We start from the raw sequence: 27,613 nt of genomic DNA, 5'->3' as shown, positions 1-27,613 counted from the left end.
TAGCTGAATGCTAACAGCAACAGTCGCTAGCATGTGAGAGACTACAGTAAAGCTGTTGCTGTATTGTTACAGCTAGTTTTAGCATTCAACCACTTTGTATCATTAGTTATAATCAGCTTTATTTTTGTTACACAAGTTAGCTGTCACTACATAAAATTATTTGATGCATAGACTAAGTGCATGTTACATGGGTTAAGGTTTAGGAATTGGTATTTCCTTGAGGTTCTGTGAGACGAAGATGCCACCTTATAACTTTTGTATTTTATATATTTTGAAATGTAATAAGTCAGAAGGATTAGGTGAAAGACAAACTTAATTTTTTAAAAATGCTTAAGGACAGAAACAAAATGAATACACATTGACTGTGACGTCCCATCTCAGATTTTCTGTCTACGTGTTATATGAAGTCTACGTTAAATACATAGGATAAAGGTGTGCTATTATAAACTTAAAATGTGTTTGTTGAAATTATGTAGATTCCCTAGCGATTTGGACACTCCAAAAAGTTTATACCCAAATGCCTTTGGAAATCTCATCTGTAATACCATAGTCTTGAACCCAAGAACTCCTGCTATAATCAAACTCTTCTTCACAAGATGAATCTCAAACTGAACATTCTTCCAACACAGTACTGTTTGTCATTTTAGTATGCAGTTGTAAAGCAGTCATGATTTATAATCCCACTTCATCATCTGGCATCACCCAGAAGAGAATGGGCTCCATTCTGAGTCCTGGTTTCTCCCTCATCGCCATCACCTGCGGGAGTTTTTGCTACTGTGACCTCTGGCTTGTTTACGAGTGATCTAAATCTCCATCTGGGTTTCTGTAAACCTGCTTTGTGACAATATCTACTGTTAAAAGTGGTTTGATGTATTTCTGTTTGACACAAATAGATCCATAATGATCATCAAGTGACCTCTAGGGTTCCAAGTGTGGAAGTGGAGATCATGGTATATATCCCTTCATATATAAAACTGGTTCCCAAATCCTCACCAAAGTTACACTGATGTAGAACTCTGGAAATATTTGTGGTTTTTTGGCTAAAAAAAAAAAAGTGCCATTACCTTGAGCACTTTGGGTATTGCAGGCTTTTGCTATTCGCCATCATACAGATACTGTATGGATAATGTCTGGAAATTTCACAAAGTTAAATTAATCCTGGATTGCAGATGAAATGGCAATAACAATTTTGTTTCTGTGAAACTGTTCTAAAACTTTTCAAATTTCTTATGATTGAAGTAAGAACATAAATAAATGAAGGGTAGGACATTTTTTTTTTTTGGGGGGGGACCAGCATATTCACCACATCAACTTTCATTTATTATTTTTTATTTTTGTCCGTCCACAAAAAAAAACTTTAGGATGTCACGTGGCAAACTGGATGCCTGAGGCTGGAAAATATGAAAACTGGTTCGACACCATATTTGCACCTTCTGTGAGAAAAGGTAGGGTTCTTGTCTTTTAGGAAATGCCAAAGGTGGGCTAATGCATCTTCTGCTGAAGCTGCAGTGCAATTAAAAAAAATTCAGAGAGCACTGTTATGATCGTGATGTGGCACTGCTGGAGCCAGAGGTGCCAGATGTGGACATCTTCTTCAGGGTGCGATTCAGCTACAAAAACAAGCATAGAGAAGTGAGTACAACTTGAGTAAATCCTGTTAACTGCAGTTTTGCAATCACGTTATGTTTTTGTGGCAAATCTACAGACATTCATTTACTGTGACTCATTTGTAAACAGATTTTAGATTTCAGCTTGTTTGGGGGTTTTACTGGTTTCAGATCAGACCGGTTTCACTTGGCCACAATATTACTGTTCAAACAAAAATATGAATATCAAAACAGCTTCAGATTAAAACAGAATTGAATGCTTGGGTGCGCAAAGTGAACTTGCAAACTACCCTCCTTTCTCCTGTGACATGTCTAGGCAAGAAGACATGAAACGATTAAATAAAAAATTAAATTAAAATAAAAAATGCTTACTTCCTCAAACTTGTGGATCTGCCGAATAAAGAAGTCTCCATAACGACGGGCCACCTTTGTGTCTGCAATGTGGATCATGTCCTGATAAGAAACAGAAGTGAAAGATATAAACTTTTTCCTGCAGTCAAAACCAATACATTACGGGGGGGTGAACGTTGGCAAGTCTGCTACTGTTTGCACATGTGCACACACCTTGTCGATGAAAAAGTCGACCTCAGAGGCCGACTGGAATTCTCCGTCCAGTGCCGAGATGCCACTGGTCCACACCAGGTTCTTCATCTTGTGCTTGAACACGAGCAGTTGAATGCGGAACTCCTGCTCGGACATGTCCAGAAAACCAGCCAGCTTTGCCACGGGCATGGTGGTATAGAGCTTCAGGAAACTGCAGGCAACAAACAGAAACAGACGATGTGATGAGATACAGCTGCTGAAACACTGCCATAGATAGACACCCATAATATTATTGCTTGTGCGCAACAGCAATTTCAATTTATCACAACTACCCCAAGCGCTCTATTCAGGATGTGAATAATTGGGTACAGTATTTGTTAGATTAAGGCTTTTGGAAAGTAGAAATCACCTGGGCAATGCTTGTAGAAGGCAACTGATTAAAGGAACAGTTCACCGTACTTCCATAATGAAATATGTTCTTCTCTGAATTGAGACGAGCTGATCCGTACCTCTCCGAGCTTTGTGCGACCTCCCAGTCAGTCAGACGCGCTGTTACTCCTGTTAGCAATGTTGCTAGGCTCAGCATGGCCAATGGTATTTTTTGGGGCTGTAGTTAGATGCGACCAAACTCTTCCACGTTTTTCCTGTTTACATAGGTTTATATGACCAGTGACATGAAACAAAGTTCAGTTACACAAATTGAAACGTGGCGATTTTCTATGCTATGGAAAGTCCGCACTATAATGACAGGCGTACTAACACCTTCTGCGCGCTTCGACAGCGCATTGATACCTTCTAGTACGCCTGTCATTATAGTGCGGACTTTCCATAGCATAGAAAATCGTCACGTTTCAATTTGTGTAACTGAACTTTGTTTCATGTCACTGGTCATATAAACCTATGTAAACAGGAAAAACGTGGAAGAGTTTGGTCGCATCTAACTACAGCCCCAAAAAATACCATTGGCCATGCTGAGCCTAGCTACATTGCTAACAGGAGTAACAGCGCGTCTGACTGACTGGGAGGTCGCACAAAGCTCGGAGAGGTACGGATCAGCTCGTCTCAATTCAGAGAAGAACATATTTCATTATGGAAGTACGGTGGACTGTTCCTTTAAATTCATGACTTGAGAGACAAACATGGCAACCATAAAATACCCACGTTTCCCAGGCCAGCATTAAAGTGCATATCCTGGACCAATTTCGTATTTTTTTTTTATATGAAAGTATGTCCCTTTACACACTCATCCAGAAGGGTAATTTTGCACAAGGCCATCTGTCTACAGCAGAAAAAAATAACAAAACGCGTCTGGAAAAATCCCAAGGGAGTCTGAAGCCAGATTCATGACGTCACGTGTGGATCCGCCAGCAGGCTGCGAGAGCTTGCATGGGTTCAGTGCACAGTCTGTGTAGACCAAGTTTAGCAGCTAGCGATTTTGCATTGAAATATGGAATTGTCGCCTGAGCTTCTAAACCCATGGATTCATGCATCAATGCTCATCTATCTATTGTTATATAAATCATATTTTTTCTAATTACTATTATGTATTTATATATTTCTTCATTTAGAAGAGTACTGGCTACTGTAGGAGAAAGATTTCATAAGCTACACACATACAATCGGCTAAGCAGGGTTGTATATACATTTAATGTGTTTGACAGGTCCCAAGATCTCAAGCCCTGACACGCATATCCCTTGATACATGTGAAGTAAGTGTATTATCGCCCAGCGCTTTCGTGTTGTTTACTTTTGTGTGCGTCAATAAATAACATTATCCGTGTACCACACAAACACAGGAACACCTAATTTAGAGTATAGTCTCTTATTTCTTACCCTGGCAACAGTCAATTTGTGAATCACCGATTTTCTTGGTCTTTTTCTTGGCTCTGCTTGGTCCTCGGCTTCCGGGTGCCTCGCATGAAGCGCTCCCATTTCTCTCTCATTGTCCGGTCTTTTGGAAAACAATGAGTACTAATCCCATCAAGATTGGTGTTGCTACACCCTCCTACGATACATCTGTTAACCATTTTAATAATTATGTGATAACGTTGAAGAAATTTGCAGAAAACCACCAGGTCGTTTTCTCATAAACAAACCAGCGCTAACGTAGGATTCAGAGGGAGGTGTCCCGCGTGTGACGTCACGAAAATCAATGTTTGCTGGGAAATCCAAATGCCAAGTTTTTTCAGAGGCAGACGAATTCGCCTCAAATGGCTTGATTTCAACTGAATTTTTCTGGTATTGCACAAGGTAAAAAAAAATTGCACAAAGTGCAAAAATGTGACAGATATTTGACCAAAGTTTAATATAAAATAGGAGAATTACATTGATCTTGCTCCTGAATTTACCCGTGATATGCACTTTAAATTTACTGTTTTGATTTACAAGAATATTTGCATTGGTACATTACCAAAAGCTATTTTTTTTTATTTGGCCAGCTAATATAAGTAATATGCAGAACACACACTATATAATGAACTATACTGGAGACAAAGCCATTTCTCACTAAACACCACCTCATGTTAAGAAAACATGCAGTGATAGAGATCAGATAGTGAGTAATGACGGAGCAAATATATTCTCGAGTACCTTTCTCCTTTCCAGGATATGACATTTCTATTGTGACACACCTACGGATGGTGGAGAGCTGAGCCTGCTGCTGGACTTCCTCCGCAAACACTTTGAGCTGCTGCTGGAATGGTTCTTTATGGTAATTCGGGTGCACGTTGTCGTAATTGGGGACGACAGGCGACAGGAACTTGGGACAGGCGAAGCTGAACAGCTCCTCAAACACCTGCAGGTCTCTGAAATGATCAACACAAAACACTGATCAACGCACTTCGCAACGAATGCTATCCATTTTATAGAAATGTAAATTGTAAAAAGTAAACTGTAGTTTAAAATGTGTGTGTGTGTGTGTGTGTTTGTCTCTCTCTCTCTCACCCCTTCTGCATACGCAGCATCTTGTCTCCATATTTCTCTCGGAGCTGTGTGTGGATGCTCTCGTCGATCCTCATGGGGTACATGGTCAGCGCGATGGCCAGCAGTCCGTGCATCTGCTCATTCTGCTTGTTAATCTGGAAACAAAAATCCAACACACTTTAAACATTACTTACTTCCTAGAACTATTATGACGAACACAAAAACTTATAATATATGAATCTTTATTATATATATCATCATAAAGCATGCTGACCATCTCGTATTTATATGTTGACCTCTGGAACATATTCCTGGTCCTCTGGATGTAGAGTAAGATGTTGGCAAAGACGCGGATCGCATCCTGGTAGCGGCGCATCATCAGATAGGCAAAACCCACATAGTAGTAGGTGGTGATCTGGCACTCAGGTACACGTGAATACATGCTCTGTGTAGAAGAGGAGGAGCTATGAATTTTTAGTTAAATGACATTAAAAAAAAAAAACCACACCAAACAACCACATTCTTCACTAATACAAGTCCAGAAAGTGCCAATGAGTCAACATGAAGTCTTTCTCTGAAATACTGCAAAATGAATCTTGAATGAATCAGAGCCATGTCTCAGCTCTACTGACAGCTTTTCTGTTCAGTCAACAAAACTGCATTTTTTCCCTCCAAATCATATCCAATCAAATTAATTTGTCACATTTAAAAGCTACCCGAAAGGATGACGCAAACTGTTTGTATGCACACAATTATGAGTCTCAAACTGTCTGAATATTTGAGGATTTTAAAAATATATACTTTTAGGGCTGTCGAAGTTAACGCAAATTCTTTTTAACACCACTTAATTTTTTTTGACGTGCGATTAATGCATGCACGTTCTGTCCCCCGTAGTTTGGGAAATCAGGAAGTGATGTAGCATGAGCGAGCAAGTGACAGGCTTGCTCATTGGGGATAAAAATTAGCTCATGTTTAAAGTCTTTAAATTTTCTGTAAAGCTGCTTTGTGACAATGTCTATTTAAAGCGCTATAAAAATAAACCTGACTTGACTTAAAGTGCACTTACATACAGAATCAACTCATGATGTTGTATTCTGACTGTTTACATAAAATGTGTGCATTTTTATAAGCTTCTGATGGTCCAGAGGAGGGAAAAGATGACGTGTTAAGGCCCAGGTGTGTGTGTCTGTCTAAGGCTGCAGGCTGCACACTGAATTTGTTTTCTTCTGAGAAATTGAGTTATGTAAAAGTGTTTATAAATGTGGTTTTTGCTCATGAATGTACTGTTTATTTACCAGTGAGTTTTTGCGTTTTACTGGAAAACATCTTTATGAGCCGCATGGCTTAACAAATGTATTTATTTGGGTTTTGCATTTTAATTTTCTTTATTTAAAGATAGCCACTACTGTTGTCCAGAGTCAACATCACTGAGTTTGTTTAGTTTATTTTATTGTGTAGTTTGAGGCTTGAAGTTAAGGACCGAATGAGAGGAAAATACTATATTGTTTTGTTCACACTGAATTGCGCGAAACCCTCAAAATTATAAACTTAACGCTGCTTTATTTTTTTAACATGCAGTGGGGGAATAAAATACCCACAGAAATAATTTTTGCTGGGTCCAGCCTTATCCTTCCTGACTTGGCCACATATATTTGCATAAAGCAAGAATATTTGTCCACTCCCACTTGCCAAAATCTTGAAAAATATCCCTTTAAGTTACACTCAGAACAAAAAATAAATAAAATAAATGCATTAAAGAAGTGTACAATTAATAAGTTAATTATGGACAATAATGCAATTAATTGCGATTAAATATTTTAATCGAATGACAGCCCTAATATTTTTAACAGATTTACAAAAGCTTTACACTTCTTATTATGAAAAACAAATGGACCCAAATTAGGGATGACTTAAATGTGTACGATAAATGTTATTCAGATATACTATTATTAATATTATGTAAGTCAGCCACCATGTTGTTCTGACCCGATGCACATACTACAGCTGAATCCACATTGAATGACTGACCTTCTTGTTGAGTTCAATGTTCTCCAGAACTTTGATGGCTTGGTAGTAATCCCCCAGCAAGGAGTGCAGCCTCAGCAAGCCCACTAAGCTGAAGTAGCCCAGCATCTTATACAAAGAGTGACGGCCATATTCTCCAGCCACGCTCTCTGGGTCCCCTGGAACACAGTTATCTAGTCCAATGATCAAGTCCAGTCACTGAGATGACTTGTTATGAATTCATTTCAGTTCTATTTGTATAGCACTGTAAATCCAGATGTAAATTTAGATCAATAATGAACAGACTCTAAAAGAGAACCTGTCCACTTCTGGGTGACATCAGAAAGTGAGATTATAAAAAATCCTTACAGTACACATGTGTAAAGTGTGAGGTTGTGAATAAGAGTCCTGGAATGAGAATGGGACAGTCTTTATGATAACAGCATCTGTTCTACAGACTCCAAATAATATTGTTTGTGCCTCTAGCCTACATTATGCTCTATTCACAGTATGACCATTGAGCAGAAGGAATTTCTTGGTGGAATTTGTCCTGACAGCCCTCCCACCCTCACCTCCGCTGGTGTAGACCTCCAGCTGACGGTTGATGTTGCTCTTGTCCACCAGTGAGTGCAGCACGTTCAGCACGCTGTGCACATTCCAGATCTTCGGGTTGTTCCTCAGGAAGTCGATCTCCTCCTCAGACTTCTTGGCTGTCTTGCAGCGGTACTGGCTGAACGACTGGAACTAGTGAAGGTGCAAACATTTATTTATTTGGCATTAATCACAGCATACAATCAATCATTAGATCAAATAATTACTCTAAAGTTGTGAATTATATGAAGTCCATTCAAGCCCAGAAAGCTGGCTTAGTTCTTGTGAAAACACATACTTAATCTGCATTCAAACCAGCAAGAAACAAGTTTGCTCTGAGTCTGAGGCCATGGCCTGTCCAGTTCCGAGACAAGAATTTGCTTGCGAGTCTGACCTTAGTGCAACTCGACTCATTTTTTACTTACTTGGTAGATGAACTCATCGATAATGTCCCAGAGCCACTGATTGGGAAGCTCCAACGGTGCAGGACCATCAGCATCTAATCAATCAATAGAAACCAGAATGAATTCTTTCTTTAAATAATTAATGATCACACACATTTATGAAACATACAAATTTCAGACTTACTGAGAATGTAGTTGAAGAGGTTGCAATAATTGTAATAGGATTCAAATCTCTGATCGAGCGTTGGGCCGCCCTACAAGAACCAAATATTAATAGAAAAATACAATTTGCTCTCCAGGTTCAAAATAAAATCCAGTCCATAAGACAGTACAATGAACTTCAAAGTACTTACGCTGACTTTGGCATAAATGTGTCTGTAGTAAAGCTCCTTATAGAGTATCAGAAAAACAGCATCTGCATTTAGAAAGACGGAAACAGACTGTTCGTTAAATCCATAACCATCAGCTATCAAGTAGCAAAGCCACTGTTGCTCATTTTTAGTGACAATTATTCAGTATGTCTACATCACTATTATTTGGAAAAAAAAAAGCCAAGAAATAATAAATAACCCACCATTTCCAACCAAGGAGGCAATAGCTTCTGCCTCTGGCCATGGAGACGTCTTAAAGAAACGATCGGTCAGCTTATTCCAGCTGTCAATCAAATAAAATGGCAGCGAAATTATTTCCAGAGTCTGTTAAAATGGTGCTAGATACTGAAAAACCAAGTAAAATAAGGAAAGCTAGCTGAAATTAACTGCGAATTCTGTACAATGGAAAGAAAAAAAAAACCAACAAAAAACTGGAAAGCATTTCCAGAAGTTTCTGGGTCCAACCTGTTCTCATAGACATCCTGGATCTCGTAGATTTTCTGCTCGATGCTCTCACTGGAGACGCGGTTGGCCTGCAGCTCGTACACCTTCTGGTCAATCAGGTCAGAGATGGTCTTGTGGAAATACTGCAGGAAGTTCTTGATCACCTCGGGGATGACGTGATACGTCTGCTGGTGTTCGTACTGACGCTCATATGCCAGATCCGCTTTGGGATCACCTGCAGACACAGGAGGATTTCAGATAGTGTTTAATGGTGCTCCAGTCCAATCACTGGAAATCTTTTCCAGGAGCTCTGCAATATTTTCATTTTCATGGAGTTTGTCATCAGGATACATCAACTTTTCAAGGTGGTGGAGAAGCTCCAAGTACAGGCCACATGCAGATATTTTGTTCACAATAACATTTATTACCAGAAGAACAGGTGAAGTTTCGCTACTCACCAGTGTGAAGATCATAGTCACTGTAGCTGTATGGCTCATACTAAGAGAGAGAAAATAATTATTCTTAATTATTATTACTACTACATCATACTGAACAAGACATCCATGTTAATGATTAATTAACAAATACCTAATGTTTTTCCCCCTTCCTCTCTCTCACTCTACACGCTGTTTTGCACTGTTATTGGAGATGCTTTAATCTCATTGTACATGTGTATAGTGACAATAAAGGCATTCTATTCTATGTTAATATTTTTCCAGGTGTAAATTACTTAACAATAAATATGAATACTTTGCTCAGTGTGGAGTTTTTTTTCCCCTTCTAAATAATTTGAGTAATTCCTCAAGAACCGCTTCACACAGAAACTTCATTCAAACTTTGTTGCACAGGTCTGATGTTATTTTCATTTTTCTGCACTTTATACAAGTTAAAGAAAAAACGAGTAAAATTTCCCAAAGAAATGAATGGTGGAATCTTCATGACTAAGGGTGTATTCAGACCAGGATAGTTCACTTGCTTTGGTCCGAACCAAATGTTTTTTTTATTTTTTCATTTTGGTGCGGTTCGCTTTCACACTGTACATTTTAGTAAGCGGACCAAAATCTGTCAACAAAGCCACACGCCCTGAGGTCGTTCAGCTATTGGTCAGAGACGACACGCGCACAAAGCGTTAAGTTCAAAAGTAGTCATGGAGGCTTTCCGTGCTGTTATTCTTTTTAATGTCATCAAAGCTACATGTTTTTTCCAGTTTTTACTGTTTTCACAATTGTGCGATTACTATGCTGTTGTACAAGTAATTTATCAACAACGACTTCAAAGGGCAAGGCGGCTACGGAGGATAGCGCTGATGAGCGCACATCATGTTGTGACAGTTCTGGCTCTTCACGCAAGACGGAAAAGGTATGTGTCGGGATATTCACCTTATCCATCGTAATAGATGAATTTCTTTTTTGCATCGCTAGTACTGCCACTTTTTGAAAGAATGTCCCTGATTTTAATGTAGGTCTGACGGAGTTTCTTCACTTTTAGCCGACATTGTTCTGGGGAGCACGTGAACCCCTTCTCCTTCATTTTCTCACTGAATACAGCAAACACGTCGGCATTTTTGTGTGTTCTCACCAAAAGCTCAGATATGTGGACATCTGCCCATATATCCACAAGGGTACGCGTTTCTTCCTCGGCCCATGTTTGCCCCCTACTCATTTTTTGTACTCTGTAGTCTAGCCTACCACTGGTCTGAATGACTGAACAACTGTTGTAAGGTTCCCTTGACAACCGAAACAGTGTTTGCACTTTGCGGTGGAGTGTCAAGACTCTGTTTCCCAGAATGCTCGACAAACGACGGAAGCTCCCGAGGTACAAAAAAGCAAAACTGTCAGATTAGGTCCGGTCTGCTTTCACACCTCCAAAAGGTCCGCACCAGAGTTCCTTTGGTCCGAACCGAGTCCGACCTTGCAGCTCGGTCTCGGTCCGCTTGTTTGGTCCGGACCAGAGTTCGGTGGTTTGTATTCAGACCAACCCAAAAGGTCCGGACCAAGGGAAATTTGGTTCGTTTAGTCGTTTGGTCCGGACCAAACAACGTAGGTGTGAATACGCCCTAACTTTCTATAACTCAATTCTTTCTCTCTCACTCCTCATCTATCTATATCTATCCAGTTGTCATCAACTGCCCCATCTTTAATTTCTTTTTCTAAATTTTGTATCCACTCTCAATTTTCTTTCTACCTTCATATCTAACGTCTCCTTCTCTTTAATTTCATAATTTTTCACTCACTATTTTTATTTATTTCTCCCTCATGTTTGTCTCTATCAGTTTCCTATTTCTTTGTCTACTCTCTCTCACTCTAATAAATTGGAATTATCACACTATATTGTTTTATTTAATATATTAATGCATTGCCCTCTTTACATTTCTTTTTAAGTTTTATGTAATTGTTTTTTGTAAGCCTAGGCTATCAACCAACCAACCAATCTGTCTTAACTGCTCATTTTATATCAAGGAAAATACTTTAGGTAAATAAACTAACTCTCTCTCTGCCTGCATTTAAATCTTACACTTTCTAATATTTTACTCTGTATTTAATTTGACTTTTTATTTTTAGCTTTACAAATACTAATATTTCCTTGAGGAAATGAAAATCTACTTTCATTATACTTTTTAGCCATCAATGGTTCGTTCTCTCCATATTGCTCACATTATTTATTTTCCCACCCGTATTCCACAACCTCCCGCTTCTTAAAAGCAAGTTTGGTAGCCCTACCATATACGCAGCTCTCTGATTAGTCAGTCATGACTATAAAATGACTAGACCAATCATATTACTGGTACCGCATATTACTAACCAATCCTAGCGCGGAGGCGGGGCTTGTCGGAATATAGGCAGGGAAAAAAACATGACTCTAGCTAAAATGCTATCGTTCTTGAGAGCTAGTGCATTCTACTGGACACATTTATAGTCCTTATGAAATCAAGCAGCGTGTGACCAAAAATATATCTACATAACAAAATCTTACGTCGTCGTCTTCGTTTGGGTAAGACATGATGAAATCCTGGGTGTCTGTCACCGGTTTTAACGCTAACGCATAAATCCGAGGGTTTACAGCGCGAGCATGCACGAACCACCTGCAGTGGGAGAAGGGAAGCGCGGTGAAGATCACTTCCGGTCATGGAGAGGCTGTGTAACACGCAAAGCATTGTGGGATATTGAGTGGTGGATGGTATGCCATGAAGCTTCAAACTGACGCACGTTGACATGCCAGATCTATCTGGTGAGATCAGTGTCAGGAATAAAAGGGGGTGCTGTTATAATAATCAAAGAAAATTAATAGTGACACCATGGTGTGTCTCTAGGAAAAGCAGAGGCAGTGTTACCACCAATAATCTGATTTCCTGGTGGTGACACGAATTCTGCTTTTCATTTTATTCCTCTTGTACAACTGATTTGCCACTGATGACATAGTTTAATTTATTACACGATAATATGTTGTAATTTTTATCTATTTATAGTTGCATGTAATGTTGTGGGACATTCATAAAACAAGTTGGTTCCTCTTATCACTTATGATATAGAAGCTATAAACAGTCATTCCCTCACCAGTCTCTCTCTCACACACAATCATACAAAAAGTCTCAGCTTGACATCTCATCTCATTATCTCTAGCCGCTTTATCCTGTTCTACAGGGTCGCAGGCAAGCTGGAGCCTATCCCAGCTGACTATGGGCGAAAGGCGGGGTACACCCTGGACAAGTCGCCAGGTCATCACAGGGCTGACATATAGACACAGACAACCATTCACACTCACATTCACACCTACAGTCAATTTAGAGTCACCAGTTAACCTAACCTGCATGTCTTTGGACTGTGGGGGAAACCAGAGCACCTGGAGGAAACCCACACAGACAACATGCAAACTCCACACAGAAAGGCCCTTGCCGGCCATGGGGCTCGAACCCAGACCTTCTTGTTGTGAGGCGACAGCGCTAACCACTACACCACCGTGCCGCCCCTCAGCTTGACATATTACTGCGAAACACAAACTCCTTTGTCGTGAAGGCTTTCTGACTGTTACAAAGAGTTGACACTGGAGACTCCCTTTATAAATCTAAAACAAACATCTCCTTCCAGTTAACTTCACCATATCAAACAACTACACATTTTTCTATGTTAAATAACAGCACGATAACACAGTCACCATACAAGTTCCTGTGTAATTTGGTACAATAGAAATGATAGTCTAAAATGTTTCCATAGAAAGGGTACATTCATCTAAACTTGTGATTTGCCTTGAATCTAGGACCAAGTTACTGTTCATCTCATCTCATTATCTCTAGCCGCTTTATCTTTCTACAGGGTCGCAGGCAAGCTGGAGCCTATCCCAGCTGACTACGGACAAAAGGCGGGGTACACCCTGGACAAGTCGCCAGGTCATCACAGGGCTGACACATAGACACAGACAACCATTCACACTCACATTCACACCGACGGTCAATTTAGAGTCACCAGTTAACCTAACCTGCATGTCTTTGGACTGTGGGGGAAACCAGAGCACCTGGAGGAAACCCACACAGACAACATGCAAACTCCACACAGAAAGGCCCTTGCCGGCCATGGGGCTCGAACCCAGACCTTCTTGTTGTGAGGCGACAGCGCTAACCACTACACCACCGTGCCGCCCCTCAGCTTGACATATTACTGCGAAACACAAACTCCTTTGTCGTGAAGGCTTTCTGACTGTTACAAAGAGTTGATACTGGAGACTCCCTTTATAAATCTAAAACAAACATCTCCTTCCAGTTAACTTCACCATATCAAACAACTACACATTTTTCTATGTTAAATAACAGCACGATAACACAGTCACCATACAAGTTCCTGTGTAATTTGGTACAATAGAAATGATAGTCTAAAATGTTTCCATAGAAAGGGTACATTCATCTAAACTTGTGATTTGCCTTGAATCTAGGACCAAGTTACTGTTATAAAAAAAAAAAAATTAACCAACACCTTCTGACCAATTTGAATAAAAAATTCAGCGGTGCTGTGGTCTGAATATTCATAAAACTGTCCATGTTTGAAATTGACTACTTAAGCATCCATGATTGAAGCTGAAAGCTTCGTACCTGGTCCAAAGTAAAATTCATGATGCCATAAACTCTTTGAAGTGTGGTGGTGTGTTGAGCATTCTCATAGCAATATGTATCATTTTGATATCAGATTTAGCTATAAATGAATATGTCATTGAACTATTTAAACATATTTCATATATTTTTGGACCTTTGTCAGCTCACAGCTCCAGGGTCCCTGGGTTTGATCCTGTATCACTTGTTCTCTCCTTGTTTGTGTCTGTTTCTTCTGCGTTCTCCGGTTTCCTCCCACCTTCCAAAAATATGCTGGTGGATTAGTCCTGGAATACTTTCTCTCTCTTTCTCTGTGTGTGTGTTGTGATATCAGCTGTTGCCACCTTGCGCCCAGTGTTCCGAGGATAGCCTCCGGATTTACAACCCTGACCAGGATAAAGTGATTTCTGAAGAGAAATGAATTATTTAACAAACTCATTTATTTGATTCATAAATGAATGATTTATTTTTCTTCAATCATTTAAGGAAGCGAGTTGCGCTTGAGAAACTGTAACACTCAGAGTCTACCAGCAGAAGGGGCCATGTATCCGTGTTTAATTTGACAGTGTCCACCACCATCAACATCATCATCAGCTGCAGCTGAAGGATGCACTTGTTAAAAATGGTTTGTATTGTTATGTTTACATCACATTTACTGAACTAAAGGAAGGAAAGATAAGAACAAAAAGTATAAACCATGTTAAGATCAATTAACAGAGCATTCTTAGAAGCAAGAATGCATTACAGGTTCTTTAGCGGTTCTCTGAATCGCTAACTTTATCAAAATTCATGTTTGTGACCCATATAGGAAACATTCATTGTAGGATTCTGTTCAGAACCATCAGCAACAACTGAAGAACCTTTAAGTGTTCTAGATTTAAACAGAGGTGGACAAAGTACCCAACTTAATTACTTAATTCAAAGTACAGATCCCACTGGTCAAATGTTATTCCGATACAAGCGAAAGTTCTCCAGTCAAATTTTTACTTAAGTTAAAGTACTGAAGTACTTGCTTTTAAAAATACTTAACTATTAAAAGTACATTTTCTATCAACACATTGTTGTATTATTGCCACAACACTTACAATACCTCATGCTGTTACCAAAGACAAAAATTTGAATTCACAAAATGAATGCATGCTGTGCCATCATGGTGGTTTAATGTTAAGCTAGTTAGTCAGTGAAGCTCCACCTGACATGCTAGCAAACGCTTTTCAAACTCAAAATCACATTGGGCAGCTAACGCTACTAGAAAAGAAAGATTTCTACATTCTGTTTATTTGGCAAGATTATGCTAAAACGTATTTCTGAAAGGACTTCAGATAAGTTAACGTTATTCATGTTAGCGTAACTCAGTTTTTACATGCTAACTAACAGTGTCCAAGTTAACTAGCTATGTGTAAACATTAGCCGTGGACAAGGCGATGGCAACTTGGTGGGCAAATCCATAGAAAGTCATTTGACTAACCAGACTGTACAGCTATTGCAATGTTATCGCTAGCTCTAGAAGCACAGACAACTTTGTTGCAAGCTTTCTCTTGGAATAAAACGTTTACAGACCTCAATATGCTTACGCAGGTTGGACTGTGAGTTTTTGTAGGCCGTGATGTGGTTTGTTTTCGGCAAACAAAGCAAACATTTAAAGCAAAACGAATCTTTAATCCTTTCAGAAAACTGAAACGTGGGTTCCAGGTAAAGCCATGGGTGCATACATTCCCCAAAAGTACCACCTCCTTCCATTCTGCCATCAACTGATCGTGTTAAATAAAGCTGCTGAGAAATCACTGAACTTGATTTTATCCAGTCTATGGACGTGACATGACCCTAGTGATTACTGATAGGCTGCCTCAGCCCATGTTTACATTAGACCGTATCAGCGGATCATCAGATTAACGTTTTTAAAACGATTAGTGTGCACACAGCAACACCAATACACGATTTGTGTGCACACAGCAACACCAATACACGGATATGCTCGGCTCCGCAGGCATCCTGCGCTCCAAATCACTCCGCCCTGAACAGCGAGTGCCCTCTGGAGGGTGCGCACTCCGGCCTTGCGCAGCTCACAGAGCACGCGAGTGAAGTGCACAAGCTGTGATTCGGGACTGAGCCGCTGTGTGTGTGATCCCAGCGCATATCACTTACCACTTGCAAGTGGAAAGATGGCAAGCCTAAAGACAATCATAACTACACAATGGGCAGTATTTGCATCAGTATTTGCAGTATTTTCATACTTTTATACTCTTTAATGAAAGGTGATACAAGGCGGAAGTCTGCGCCGTTTTTCAGCAGTCACGTCACATGACCAACACCAGCGAATCAGGAAGGTGGATGTCACAGTGACGTTGTCCAATGACAACGCCAGCTAGAGCTCAGCACAGCGTATCCGCGTATCTCAATGTTTACACAGCACCGGAGCTGACACGATCTGGATTGAATACGTGGACCCTGGCGGATTCCCGTTTCCCGGCGTTTCCAGGCGGTTTAATGTAAACGGACAGTGCATCCGCGAAGAAAACGAGACAGATACGGTCTAATGTAAACTTGGCCTCAGTGTCACCTGCAAAAAAAACCATTCACATTTTAGAAAAGAAAAAAACAACCATTCACTTTCAAAGCTACTTCATAGTAACGAGTAACGAGGACCTTGACAGAAATGTAGTGGAGTAAAAAGTGTGATATTTGTCTTTCAAATGTAGTGAAGTTAAAGTCATGAGTTTCCAAAAAAAATAATACTCAAGTAAAGTACAGATACTCAAAAAGTGTACTTAAGTACAGTACTCAAGTAAATGTACTTTGTTACTGTCCACCTCTGGATTTAAAACTATATCCTCAGTGGGCTGGAAACCGCAGTGCAGCTTTTTTGAACAGTTAAACATTCACATTCACTCACATTCACACCTATGGTCAATTTAGAGTCACCAGTTAACCTAACCTTTTCTGAGAGGGAAACTCAGGGAGACAGAAACTATTCTGTCTACTGTAGATCCTTCAAGAATAGTCAAGTCAATTTATTTGTATAGTACTTTTAACAATAGACATTGTTGCAAAGCAGCGTCACAGAAAAATAAAGATTTTAAACAGATGAATGAATCATCTCATCTCATCTCATTATCTCTAGCCGCTTTATCCTTCTACAGGGTTGCAGGCAAGCTGGAGCCTATCCCAGCTGACTACGGGCGAAAGGCGGGGTACACCCTGGACAAGTCGCCAGGTCATCACAGGGCTGACACATAGACACAGACAACCATTCACACTCACATTCACACCTACGGTCAATTTAGAGTCACCAGTCAACCTAACCTGCATGTCTTTGGACTGTGGGGGAAACTGGAGCACCCGGAGGAAACCCACGCGGACACGGGGAGAACATGCAAACTCCACACAGAAAGGCCCTCGCCGGCCCCGGGGCTCAAACCCAGGACCTTCTTGCTGTGAGGCGACAGCGCTAACCACTACACCACCGTGCCGCCCTGAATGAATCATCTCATCTCATTATCTGTAGCCGCTTTATCCTGTTCTACAGGGTCGCAGGCAAGCTGGAGCCTATCCCAGCTGACTACGGGCGAAAGGCGGGGTACACCCTGGACAAGTCGCCAGGTCATCACAGGGCTGACACATAGACACAGACAACCATTCACACTCACATTCACACCTACGGTCAATTTAGAGTCACCAGTTAACCTAACCTGCATGTCTTTGGACTGTGGGGGAAACCGGAGCACCCGGAGGAAACCCACGCGGACACGGGGAGAACATGCAAACTCCACACAGAAAGGCCCTTGCCGGCCACGGGGATCGAACCCGGACCTTCTTGCTGTGAGGCGACAGCGCTAACCACTACACCTCCGTGCCGCCCTGAATCAATTTACCCCAAATAAATTTATTTATCCCTGATGAGCAAGCCTGAGGTGATGATGGCAAGGAAAAACTCCCTGAGATGACATGAGGAAGAAACCTTGAGAGGACCCAGACTCAAAAGGAAACCCATCCTCATTTGGGTGATAACAGACAACGTGATTATAAATAACTGTGTCCTATGGAGTCACAAAGTACAGTCATGTAACTGGGAAATTCATTAGTTATCAACTGTTCATTGATGGAGACTTGAGTGCAAAACTGTTCATGACAACTGCAGTCCTAAAATTATCATGTCAATTGTAGTCCTCAGCCATCAAAGCAAAGCTGTAAGGCTACATTTACACTAGACCGTATCTGTCTTGTTTTCTTCGCGGATGCACTGTCCGTTTACATTAAACCGCCTGGAAACGCCTGGAAATGGGAATCCGCCAGCGTCCACGTATTCAATCCAGATCGTGTCAGCGCCGGTGCTGTGTAAACATTCAAAATACGCGGATACGCTGTGCTGAGCTCTAGCTGGCGTCTCATTGGACAACGTCACTGTGACATCCACCTTCCTGATTCGCTGGCGTTGGTCATGTGACGCGACTGCTGAAAAACGGCGCAGACTTCCGCCTTGTATCACCTTTCATTAAAGAGTATAAAAGTATGAAAATACTGCAAATACTGATGCAAATACTGCCCATTGTGTAGTTATGATTGTCTTTAGGCTTGCCATCCTTCCACTTGCAAGTAGTAAGTGATATGCGCTGGGATCACACACACAGTGGCTCAATCCCGAATCGTGGCTTGTGCACTTCACTCGCGCGCTCTGTGAGCTGCGCAGGGCCGGAGTGCGCACCCTCCAGAGGGCACTCGCTGTTCAGGGCGGAGTGATTTGGAGCGCAGGATGCCTGCGGAGCCGAGCGTATCCGCGTATTGGCGTTGCTGTGTGCACGGCTAACGGTTTTAGTGTAAACGCGAATCGTTTTAAGAACGTTAATCTGATGATCTGCTGATTCGACGTAATGTAAACGTAGCCTAAGTGTCCAGAGCCATCTTCAAAGTGTATCTTTTGACTGTCCATATGGGACTGTCCTCCACAGGAGTGATATGATGAGACTCCAGCCAGAAGGAGGGCATCAGGTAGATCAGGATGAATAACTGAAGAACACTGACTTTTTTTTTTTTACCATTAAGGTTTTTAGATTTCAACCTTTGTTTGCAAAGAGTACTAATGCTGCTGTAGGCGGCACGGTGGTGTAGTGGATAGCACTGTCGCCTCACAGCAAGAAGGTCCGGGTTCGAGCCCCGTGGCCGGCGAGGGCCTTTCTGTGTGGAGTTTGCATGTTCTCCCCGTGTCCACGTGGGTTTCCTCCGGGTGCTCCGGTTTCCCCCACAGTCCAAAGACATGCAGGTTAGGTTAACTGGTGACTCTAAATTGACCGTAGGTGTGAATGTGAGTGTGAATGGTTGTCTGTGTCTATGTGTCAGCCCTGTGATGACCTGGCGACTTGTCCAGGGTGTACCCTGCCTTTCGCCCGTAGTCAGCTGGGATAGGCTCCAGCTTGCCTGCGACCCTGTAGAACAGGATAAAGCGGCTACAGATAATGAGATGAGATGATATGAGATGAGATGACTAATGCTGCTGCAGCTAATTAGTGTTTGTTGGTGAGGAAAAAAATAAATAAATAAAATAATCCATCCATAACCGCTTATCCTGTGCATGGTCACGGGCAAGCTGGAGCCTATCCCAGCTGGCTATGGGCGAGAGGTGGGGTACACCCTGGACAAGTCGCCAGATCATCACAGGGCTGACACATAGAGACACACAACCATTCACACTCAATTTAGAACCACCAATTAGCCTAACTTGCGTGTCTTTGGACTGTGGGGGAAAACGGAGCACCCGGAGGAAACCCACGCAGACATGGGGAGAACATGCAAACTCCACACAGAAAGGCCCCCATCAGCCACTGGGCTCGAACCCAGAACCTTCTTGCTGTGAGGCAACAGTGCTAACTGCTACACCACTGTGCTGCCCAATAATAATAATAATCTCATCTTATCTCATTATCTCTAGCCGCTTTATCCTGTTCTACAGGGTCGCAGGCAAGCTGGAGCCTATCCCAGCTGACTACAGGCGAAAGGCGGGGTACACCCTGGACAAGTCGCCAGGTCATCACAGGGCTGACACATAGACACAGACATCCATTCACACTCACACCTACGGTCAATTTAGAGTCACCAGTTAACCTAACCTGCATGTCTTTGGACTGTGGGGGAAACCGGAGCACCCGGAGGAAACCCATGCGGACAACATGCAAACTCCACACAGAAAGGCCCTCGCCGGCCACGGGGCTTGAACCCGGACCTTGCTGTGAGGCGACAGCGCTAACCACTACACCACCGTGCCTCCCATAATAATAATAGAATTTAAAAAATGAGTTAATACATTAGAAGAAATCTCATCTCATTATCTGTAGCCGCTTTATCCTGTTCTACAGGGTCGCAGGCAAGCTGGAGCCTATCCCAGCTGACTACGGGCGAAAGGCGGGGTACACCCTGGACAAGTCGCCAGGTCATCACAGGGCTGACACATAGACACAGACAACCATTCACACTCACATTCACACCTACAGTCAATTTAGAGTCACCAGTTAACCTAACCTGCATGTCTTTGGGGGAAACCGGAGCACCCGGAGGAAACCCATATGGACAACATGCAAACTCCGCACAGAAAGGCCCTCGCCGGCCACGGGGCTCGAACCCGGACCTTGCTGTGAGGCGACAGCGCTAACCACTACACCACCGTGCCTCCCATAATAATAATAATAATAGAATTTCAAAAATGAGTTAATACATTAGAAGAAATGTGATATAAAAATAAATTAAATGAAAATTTGACTTCAACAATAAATAGAATAATGGGAAAAGGACAAAAAAGAGGAGTATCAAGTGTTTGCGTTAAGCTACCAGCATCCAAGAGATTTATAAAACCATAACCCCTCCATCCGATAACGACTCTCACAGGGGGAGGAGAGAGAGAGAGAGAGAGAGAGACAGGGAGGGGGGAGAGGGGGGAGTGATCGTATCTAAAGGCAGTGTGCAGTCTCCACTCAGCGCATCTCTCCTCTCAGACTCCTGCTGCGCAAAAGCACTGCGCATTTCTCAAAGCCTGTGAGAAACCAGCTTCACCTGTACTCAGCCTTACAGACAGGAGAACAGCGGATTCTGCTTGTTGCTGCAGGAGCGACATTAAGGAGAAAGTGAACTCTAGGAGAGATTTTGGGGGTCAGGATGCGAGACTCTGTGCTGCTGCTGCTGCTGCTGCTGGTGTTCGGGCTGCTTCAGGAGGCGCGCGCGCAGAAACTCTCCGCGCTCACGGTGAGTCCAGCACGAGCGGGTGGAGAGGATGAGGATGAGGACTTTAGAAGTGGAAAGTGTGATAGTGTCAAGGGAAATTATATTCTTTGAGTTATGTGTCAGAAACCGTGCTGGTGCTGGTTCTGATGATGAGACCTTTGGAGAGTGGAAAGCATACACAGACCACTCAATAAATAAAGCATTGCATGCTACACCGATGAGAGTTAGAGCTTCTGAGGAGGATTTAGCATTCTTGTTTACGATGGTGGTGATGAATTTAAAGACCACGCGTGAAATACAACCAGCACACGTGGTTATGTTTCTACATGTGCAAGTGTTTTTATTTTTCACTTTTTTTTTTTACATCATTCATTCTTAAAAAAGTGCAATCATATAGTTCACATCCTGTCAACATATTCAAATACACTTTCACCTGTGTGTGTGTATATATATATATATATATATATATATATATATATATATATATATATATATATATATACACACACACTACCATTCAAAAGTTTGGGGTCACCCAGACAATTTTGTGTTTTCCATGAAAAGTCACACTTTTATTTACCACCATAAATTGTAAAATGAATAGAAAATATAGTCAAGACATTTTTCTGGCCATTTTGAGCATTTAATCGACCCCACAAATGTGATGCTCCAGAAACTCAATCTGCTCAAAGGAAGGTCAGTTTTATAGCTTCTCTAAAGAGCTAAACTGTTTTCAGCTGTGCTAACATGATTGTACAAGGGTTTTCTAATCATCCATTAGCCTTCTGAGGCAATGAGCAAACACATTGTACCATTAGAACACTGGAGTGATAGTTGCTGGAAATGGGCCTCTATACACCTATGGAGATATTGCACCAAAAACCAGACATTTAGTAGAATTTAGCTAGAATCGTCATTTACCACATTAGCAATGTATAGAGTGTATTTCTGATTAGTTTGAAGTGATCTTCATTGAAAAGAACAGTGCTTTTCTTTCAAAAATAAGGGCATTTCAAAGTGACCCCAAACTTTTGAACAGTAGTATATATATATATATATATATATATATATATATATATATATATATATATATATATATATATATATATATATATAATTCCCAGGGTTGTGGTTTTTCCATAAAGGAATGGTTCTTTGAATAGTTCAGGGTTATTATTTTCATAAAAGTGCATCTTTTGAACCTCATCAGGAAACAGCAAGTTGTTTATGTAGAGAACCTTAAAGAACAACCAAAGAACCTTTAATGGTTCTAGATTTGACTTTAAAGAGATCTGCTGGGAAATGCACTGCTGCGGAAGTTTATAGGGAATGTCTGGATCATGATGCTGAATGTGATGATGAAAATTTTTGAGATAATGTTCTTTATGAACTTTTGCAAGAGATGCATGGAGAAACAAGGAGACCTTTGTTTTCTAAGAAAGCTTGAGCATTCGTGTTGATGATGGTGCTGATGACTTTATGGGGCTGTAAAACTTTGAGAGGTTGATGATGTTGTTGATGATGATGGTTGTGAGGGCAACTCAGAAACACTTTCTATGAAGAGCATACCTAACACAATGCATTGTTTCTGAAAATGCATTATGCTTTATAAGCTATCTTGATACTCCAAAATGTAAATTATGAAAGAATTTGTCAGTGTGTCTACAACTAAACATCGTGCACTAAGCATACTTAGGCTGAATTAAGTGCATTATAAACATTGCTCTATCGACAATTCATAAAGATTATGATCATTTTCATCATCATTATACTGAGGAAAGTGTGATGGTGCAGGAAACTTTATTATGATGTGCACATGGCATGAGCAGCCTCCTCTGATCAACCCTTTTCTTTCCTTTTTCACTTTTCCTCTGTGATTTTCACTCTTCTGATAATTATCCAACCTGTGAAAGTGTAAGCTGAGTTCAGCATCTCTGCCTTAGTGTATTTCATATACTTTGGTTGGGAAGTCGAGTTGCCACATTACATTACAGCTCCGGTTACTGTCTTGGATGGAGTTTCGTACCTTCTCCTGTACGGATTTCCTCCGGGTTCTCAGGTTTCCTCCCACTTCTCAGAAGCATGTACCTAGGTGGATTGGCTAACATAAACTGCCATGAAGTGTGGATGAGTGTGTGTGGTGTTCTGGAATGGACTGACGTCTCGTTCAGGGTGTATTCCCGCCTTACGATCAGTGTTCCCGGGATAGACGTCGGATCCACCATCACCCTGACGAGGACGAAAATGAAATAAAAATTTTGAAAGTTAAATTATGGCGATGTTTCTGATGATAATGAAGCACTCATGCTATGTCCATGCTACATATATACTACATATATGATCATATACCGGTACTAAATCATATACTGATTTATTAATCAGTATATAGTATTAAGTTGCTAGTTGTATTTGATTGGACTGCAGTGGTTATAGCTTCTTCATTTCAAAGTCAAAACACCAAATTTCTCTCTTATTTTTTAACATTGTGGTGACTGATGCGCCTGAGGAAGGCAAGGTTTTTAAATTGTTGACTGCATGTCAGAAACAAAGTACAACACAGCCCATTTTTGCCTACGAAAAGTTTTTTTTGCAGTATATCCAGTCATGAGAGCATGAACGTTTCCTTTCACTGCGAAACATTTCTGAGTGGCTCAGAGTCTCAGAGTCTCGCAGTATTCTCGAGAAATGTTCATTGTGCAACCCCAGCCCAAGCTTATACTTTGGTCAGCTTGTGTTATTGTGAGGACGTTATTTTTAGGCCACAGAATCTGGCATGCACTTTGAGAACTGTTTTACCAGCCAAAATGTTTTGTGTAGGTGCTGAAAGTCAGGTTCGTTCTGAATGTCACTAGCTGGTGAGAAACACAAAAAGCACCTAAAACAAAGTTAAAAAACAAAACAAACAAACAAACAAAAAAAACCCCACATATATCAATCAGTTAAGCCTTTCTTGGTGTAACATGAAACACACTGAATCACAGGTGCACTATCAGTACATATCCTCCTGATGCCAAGACTTGGCACAGCGTGGTGTACCTGTCCACTGCCTGGAACAGTGTGAGATTCACAGTCCTGCCAAATATGTAACAGCTTCTGCGGCCAGCGGTGTGTGTACACACACACACCCAGCCCAGTGACTGCGGGAAGCCGCTCTTCATTACCCCATAGCCACTAGAGACAGGCCTATGGGAGCGAGGAGAAGGAACAGAGCTGGCTTTGACAGAGAAGCTAGTCTGAGCACTTATGGGAAACCAATACTCTGTGTGTGCCAGCAAGGAAATAGCCCACTTTATAATCCATAAATGTTGGTAAGCAGTCAATATTTGTGTCTGTTTGACAGGCTTTGAGATATATGTGCTTTAGTCTGAAAAAAAGCTGTAATTTTTATTTTGGCCTTTAAACATAATCAGCATTAAAAATTTAGCCCACAAAATTGTGTAGATTCCAAGCCAATCTTGGGCTTATCTTTGTTTTCAATCGAGTTCTGGTTCTGTCAGCTCTGTACAAATGTGTGTTGAATGTGCTTCCCAAGCCAATCAAGCAGTTTTAGTGTGGTTTTGCATCTTAGGGGATTTGCAAAGGGGGCATTCCTGGTATTGAGTGTGTCGAACTGGTGCTGATGTGGGTTGTTAGCACCAGGGGCAGAGATACAGTGGCTGTCAATGTCGTCCCCCCCCTTTGCTGGCATCTGCTTCCCTGCTAGTCTGCGCCAGGCCAACTATCCATGAATTGAGGGCCTTTGGCAATTTGGTCTCAAGGGCATCTACAGGATTGCGCATATTTGCTGGGGTAAAAGTACAAATCGACCCGAGAGTCGGATAGGAGAGCAAGAAAATAAACTGCTGAGTTCCTGCAGGTTTTTTGGTACGCACTTTGCACACTTCACAGTCTGTGCCAGGGAAAGCCAATTTCACAGTAATAAAGTAGAATTGGTTTCTTAAGTTGTCCTGATTTAACAGTACAGATCTTCTTACAGGTTGGACTGATGACAGCAGTCTGGAAGAAATATCAACCAAATTGTTTCAAGCCATCCAAGACTCTGATTATGTTCAGAGAAGACATAAAATAGAGAAGACATAAAATACAATGCTGATCACATGACCTCTTTTCAGCGTCAACCAGCTGGCATGTTGGTGCATGTTCATTTACTTTTTACACTCTCTTCATGCTTTCCTTGTCAGGTGTGCATCTTTTGTACATTTTGTTCCTTGTATCCAGTGTGTAGTGTGGTAAACCTTGAAATTATTTAAGGTGATGAGAGAGGGATGGCATATTCTTTAAACAATTGTGAGTTCTTGTATGCAGAAGAGGGTAGATAGCACTTTCCTCTGAGTGTGTTATACTGACGTGTGATGCAGCATAAACACTAGGTTGAAAAGATACAGAGCTTGGCTTCATGTGTCTCAGAGGAAGCTGTCATGTGATTGCAGCGAGCTGAATAGTGGGTGGAAATTGGAAATTTTCAAATGACCAGAAATTGGCAAATGACCAAATTCAGTGGTTTGAGAGTACTAGGAAAAAGGTACAGTTTCATACTCTTTTTTTTCTAAGAATGGTGCCATTTGGGCAGCACAGTGGTGTAGTGGTTAGCACTGTCACCTCACAGCAAAAAGGTTCTGGGTTCGAGCCCAGCAGCCGATGAGGGCCTTTCTGTGTGGAGTTTGCATGTTCTCCCCGTGTCTGTGTGGGTTTCCTCTGGGTGTTCCGGTTTCCCCCACAGTCCAAAGACATGCAGGTTAGGCTAATTGGTGGCTCTAAATTGACCGTAGGTGTGAAAGTGAGTGTGAATGGTTGTTTGTCTCTATGTGTCAGCCCTGCGATGACCTGGTGACTTGTCCAGGGTGTACCCTGCCTCTCACCCATAGTCAGCTGGGATAGGCTCCAGCTTACCAGCGATCCTGCATAGGATAAGCGGTTACGGATAATGGATGGATGGATGGTACCATTTGGCAATTACCTTGCTCATATGATATCAGACCAGGACATCTGCAAAAATATGCATGTGTATGAGCATGTGTATAAATGAGAGTGCAGAGGAATGTGCAGTGTCAGCTGGGGAGCTGTTTGATTTAGGGGTTAGTTCCACCGCTGCTGCCCCCAGCCTCATTATTTGCTGGCCATGCAGAGATGCTTCACAACCAAATGTTAACAAATAACTTTAGGTAGTTAACCACGCTCCCTACTCGCAACCAGGAATGTGGGAGGCAGTGTTGCATTGTGCAGACACACACACTGCATTCTTGCATTCCTGCACACAAATGTACATTCACAATCAGACACTGACTTATCAGACGTTCAGTGTATCTCAGACCTTCAGACCTTCGGTTTCACCAATATCTAGTTGTATATGTCAGAAATAAAACACATGGGAGGGGGGTTTACTTTTTGGAGAAAATAATCAATGACGGGGTGGTGTGTTGCAGCCTGACTCAAAGCCGAGTTACTTTTCAAGTTGTGGAGCAAGTCAATGAAACAAGTTACTTCCTGTTATCACTTAGCAGCTATAAACAGTCGTTCCCTGTGTTCTTTCTCTCTTCTGAGGTTGATAAGTCAAAAAAGTCATGTTATCAAGAAACTGGAAAGGACTGACACTGGAGACCCCTTCCATAGATGCTAAATACTTTAGAAATTATTTGCTTTGCAGCAGCACTACTGTTACACCTATTGTTAAGGTAAATTAATCAATACCTATTGCCAGTGCCATGGTTCTGACCAATCAGAATCGAGAATTAAACCATAGTATGGTTTAAGAAGCAATATCATATTCTGCACATACATGTACATTGTTAGACGAGTGTTGTAGCTGGGATCACACACAGATTTTCATTAAATCTTTCCCTTTCTTCAGACGCAATGACAAAGTGAAGACGTCAGATGATGCACTGTTGTCACATGATCCTTCTCCAAGGTGTTAAACTGGTGTTGATAGCTACCTCTTCATGCTACGAACACTATTTTTGCTGCAGTGTTTCTATACCATCGAAATCCAAGCCCACACGTTTCACCACATTTCCACATTGAACTAATATTTTGTGCAGTGTGACTCAAACTTGGGAAGGAGAAAAACTCTAGTATATTTTTCTAACTTGTAGACAGACATATCAGTGTTATTCTGGTTTGAAAAGTAATTGAGAATGGATTTTTGTTTTGTTTAGTGGGAATAGTCTGCGTGAGACACAGTATGTGGTATTGTTTCAATCACAAGGTTGGTATTTGACAGAGCTTCTAGTTCATGAATGTCTTCTTGGTTTGGATTTGAGCAAATGCTTTCATCCGTGTGGGATTTTTTTTTGTAACCTATTCAAACGACTCGTTCCTTTTGCATATCTCTGATTAAATCTGTGTATGGATAATCCGATTTGTTCAGATAAAAAAAAAAAAAATAGCCTCAATGAGGCTGTAGCTCATACCAGCCAAGACGCTCATAAAATCATAAATATGGTG

At 41.4% G+C, this 27,613-nt stretch overlaps 2 protein-coding genes across 4 annotated transcripts in view; one reads left to right on the top strand and one right to left on the bottom strand.

Moving 5' to 3' along the window:
* Window positions 1–1,312: 1,312 nt before the first annotated feature.
* Window positions 1,313–11,998, bottom strand: eif3s6ip (eukaryotic translation initiation factor 3, subunit 6 interacting protein). Of its 2 annotated transcripts, none has more exons than XM_060925311.1 (15): window positions 11,860–11,998; window positions 9,345–9,384; window positions 8,908–9,121; window positions 8,646–8,725; window positions 8,425–8,486; window positions 8,256–8,325; window positions 8,093–8,166; window positions 7,649–7,820; window positions 7,101–7,270; window positions 5,347–5,517; window positions 5,094–5,227; window positions 4,781–4,954; window positions 2,172–2,361; window positions 1,980–2,060; window positions 1,313–1,610 (listed from the first exon to the last, which is right to left on the bottom strand). In XM_060925311.1, the coding sequence occupies exons 1-15, from the start codon at window positions 11,884–11,886 to the stop codon at window positions 1,539–1,541; spliced, it is 1,731 nt and encodes a 576-aa protein (XP_060781294.1). In that variant the 5' UTR covers window positions 11,887–11,998; the 3' UTR covers window positions 1,313–1,538. The 2 variants fall into 2 exon arrangements, with proteins under 2 accessions (XP_060781294.1, XP_060781295.1); XM_060925312.1 differs by having other exon boundaries at window positions 7,101–7,255.
* An 8,923-nt stretch (window positions 11,999–20,921) lies between these two features.
* The window catches only part of smoc2 (SPARC related modular calcium binding 2), a 56,767-nt gene continuing 50,075 nt past the window's right edge, over window positions 20,922–27,613 (top strand). For both annotated transcript variants that reach the window (XM_060925310.1, XM_060925309.1), the window contains exon 1: window positions 20,922–21,190. In XM_060925310.1, coding sequence (XP_060781293.1) covers window positions 21,104–21,190 — 87 coding nt within the window. In that variant the 5' untranslated portion in view covers window positions 20,922–21,103. The remainder of the gene's footprint in view (window positions 21,191–27,613) is intronic.

The sequence above is a fragment of the Neoarius graeffei genome, chromosome 7 (genome assembly GCF_027579695.1).
Source record: "Neoarius graeffei isolate fNeoGra1 chromosome 7, fNeoGra1.pri, whole genome shotgun sequence".
In the NCBI taxonomy this organism is placed as follows: Eukaryota; Metazoa; Chordata; class Actinopteri; order Siluriformes; family Ariidae; genus Neoarius; species Neoarius graeffei.
This window is presented reverse-complemented; position numbering and strand designations above follow the sequence as displayed.

Coding starts and splice junctions, on each gene's coding strand:
- eif3s6ip (XM_060925311.1), bottom strand. CDS start 11,886: ATGTCTTACCCAAACGAAGACGACGAC. Junction 9,385..11,859: donor ACCCAAACGAAGACGACGAC/GTAAGATTTTGT, acceptor TCTCTCTCTTAG/TATGAGCCATACAGCTACAG. Junction 8,167..8,255: donor CCTCTTCAACTACATTCTCA/GTAAGTCTGAAA, acceptor TTGATTGATTAG/ATGCTGATGGTCCTGCACCG.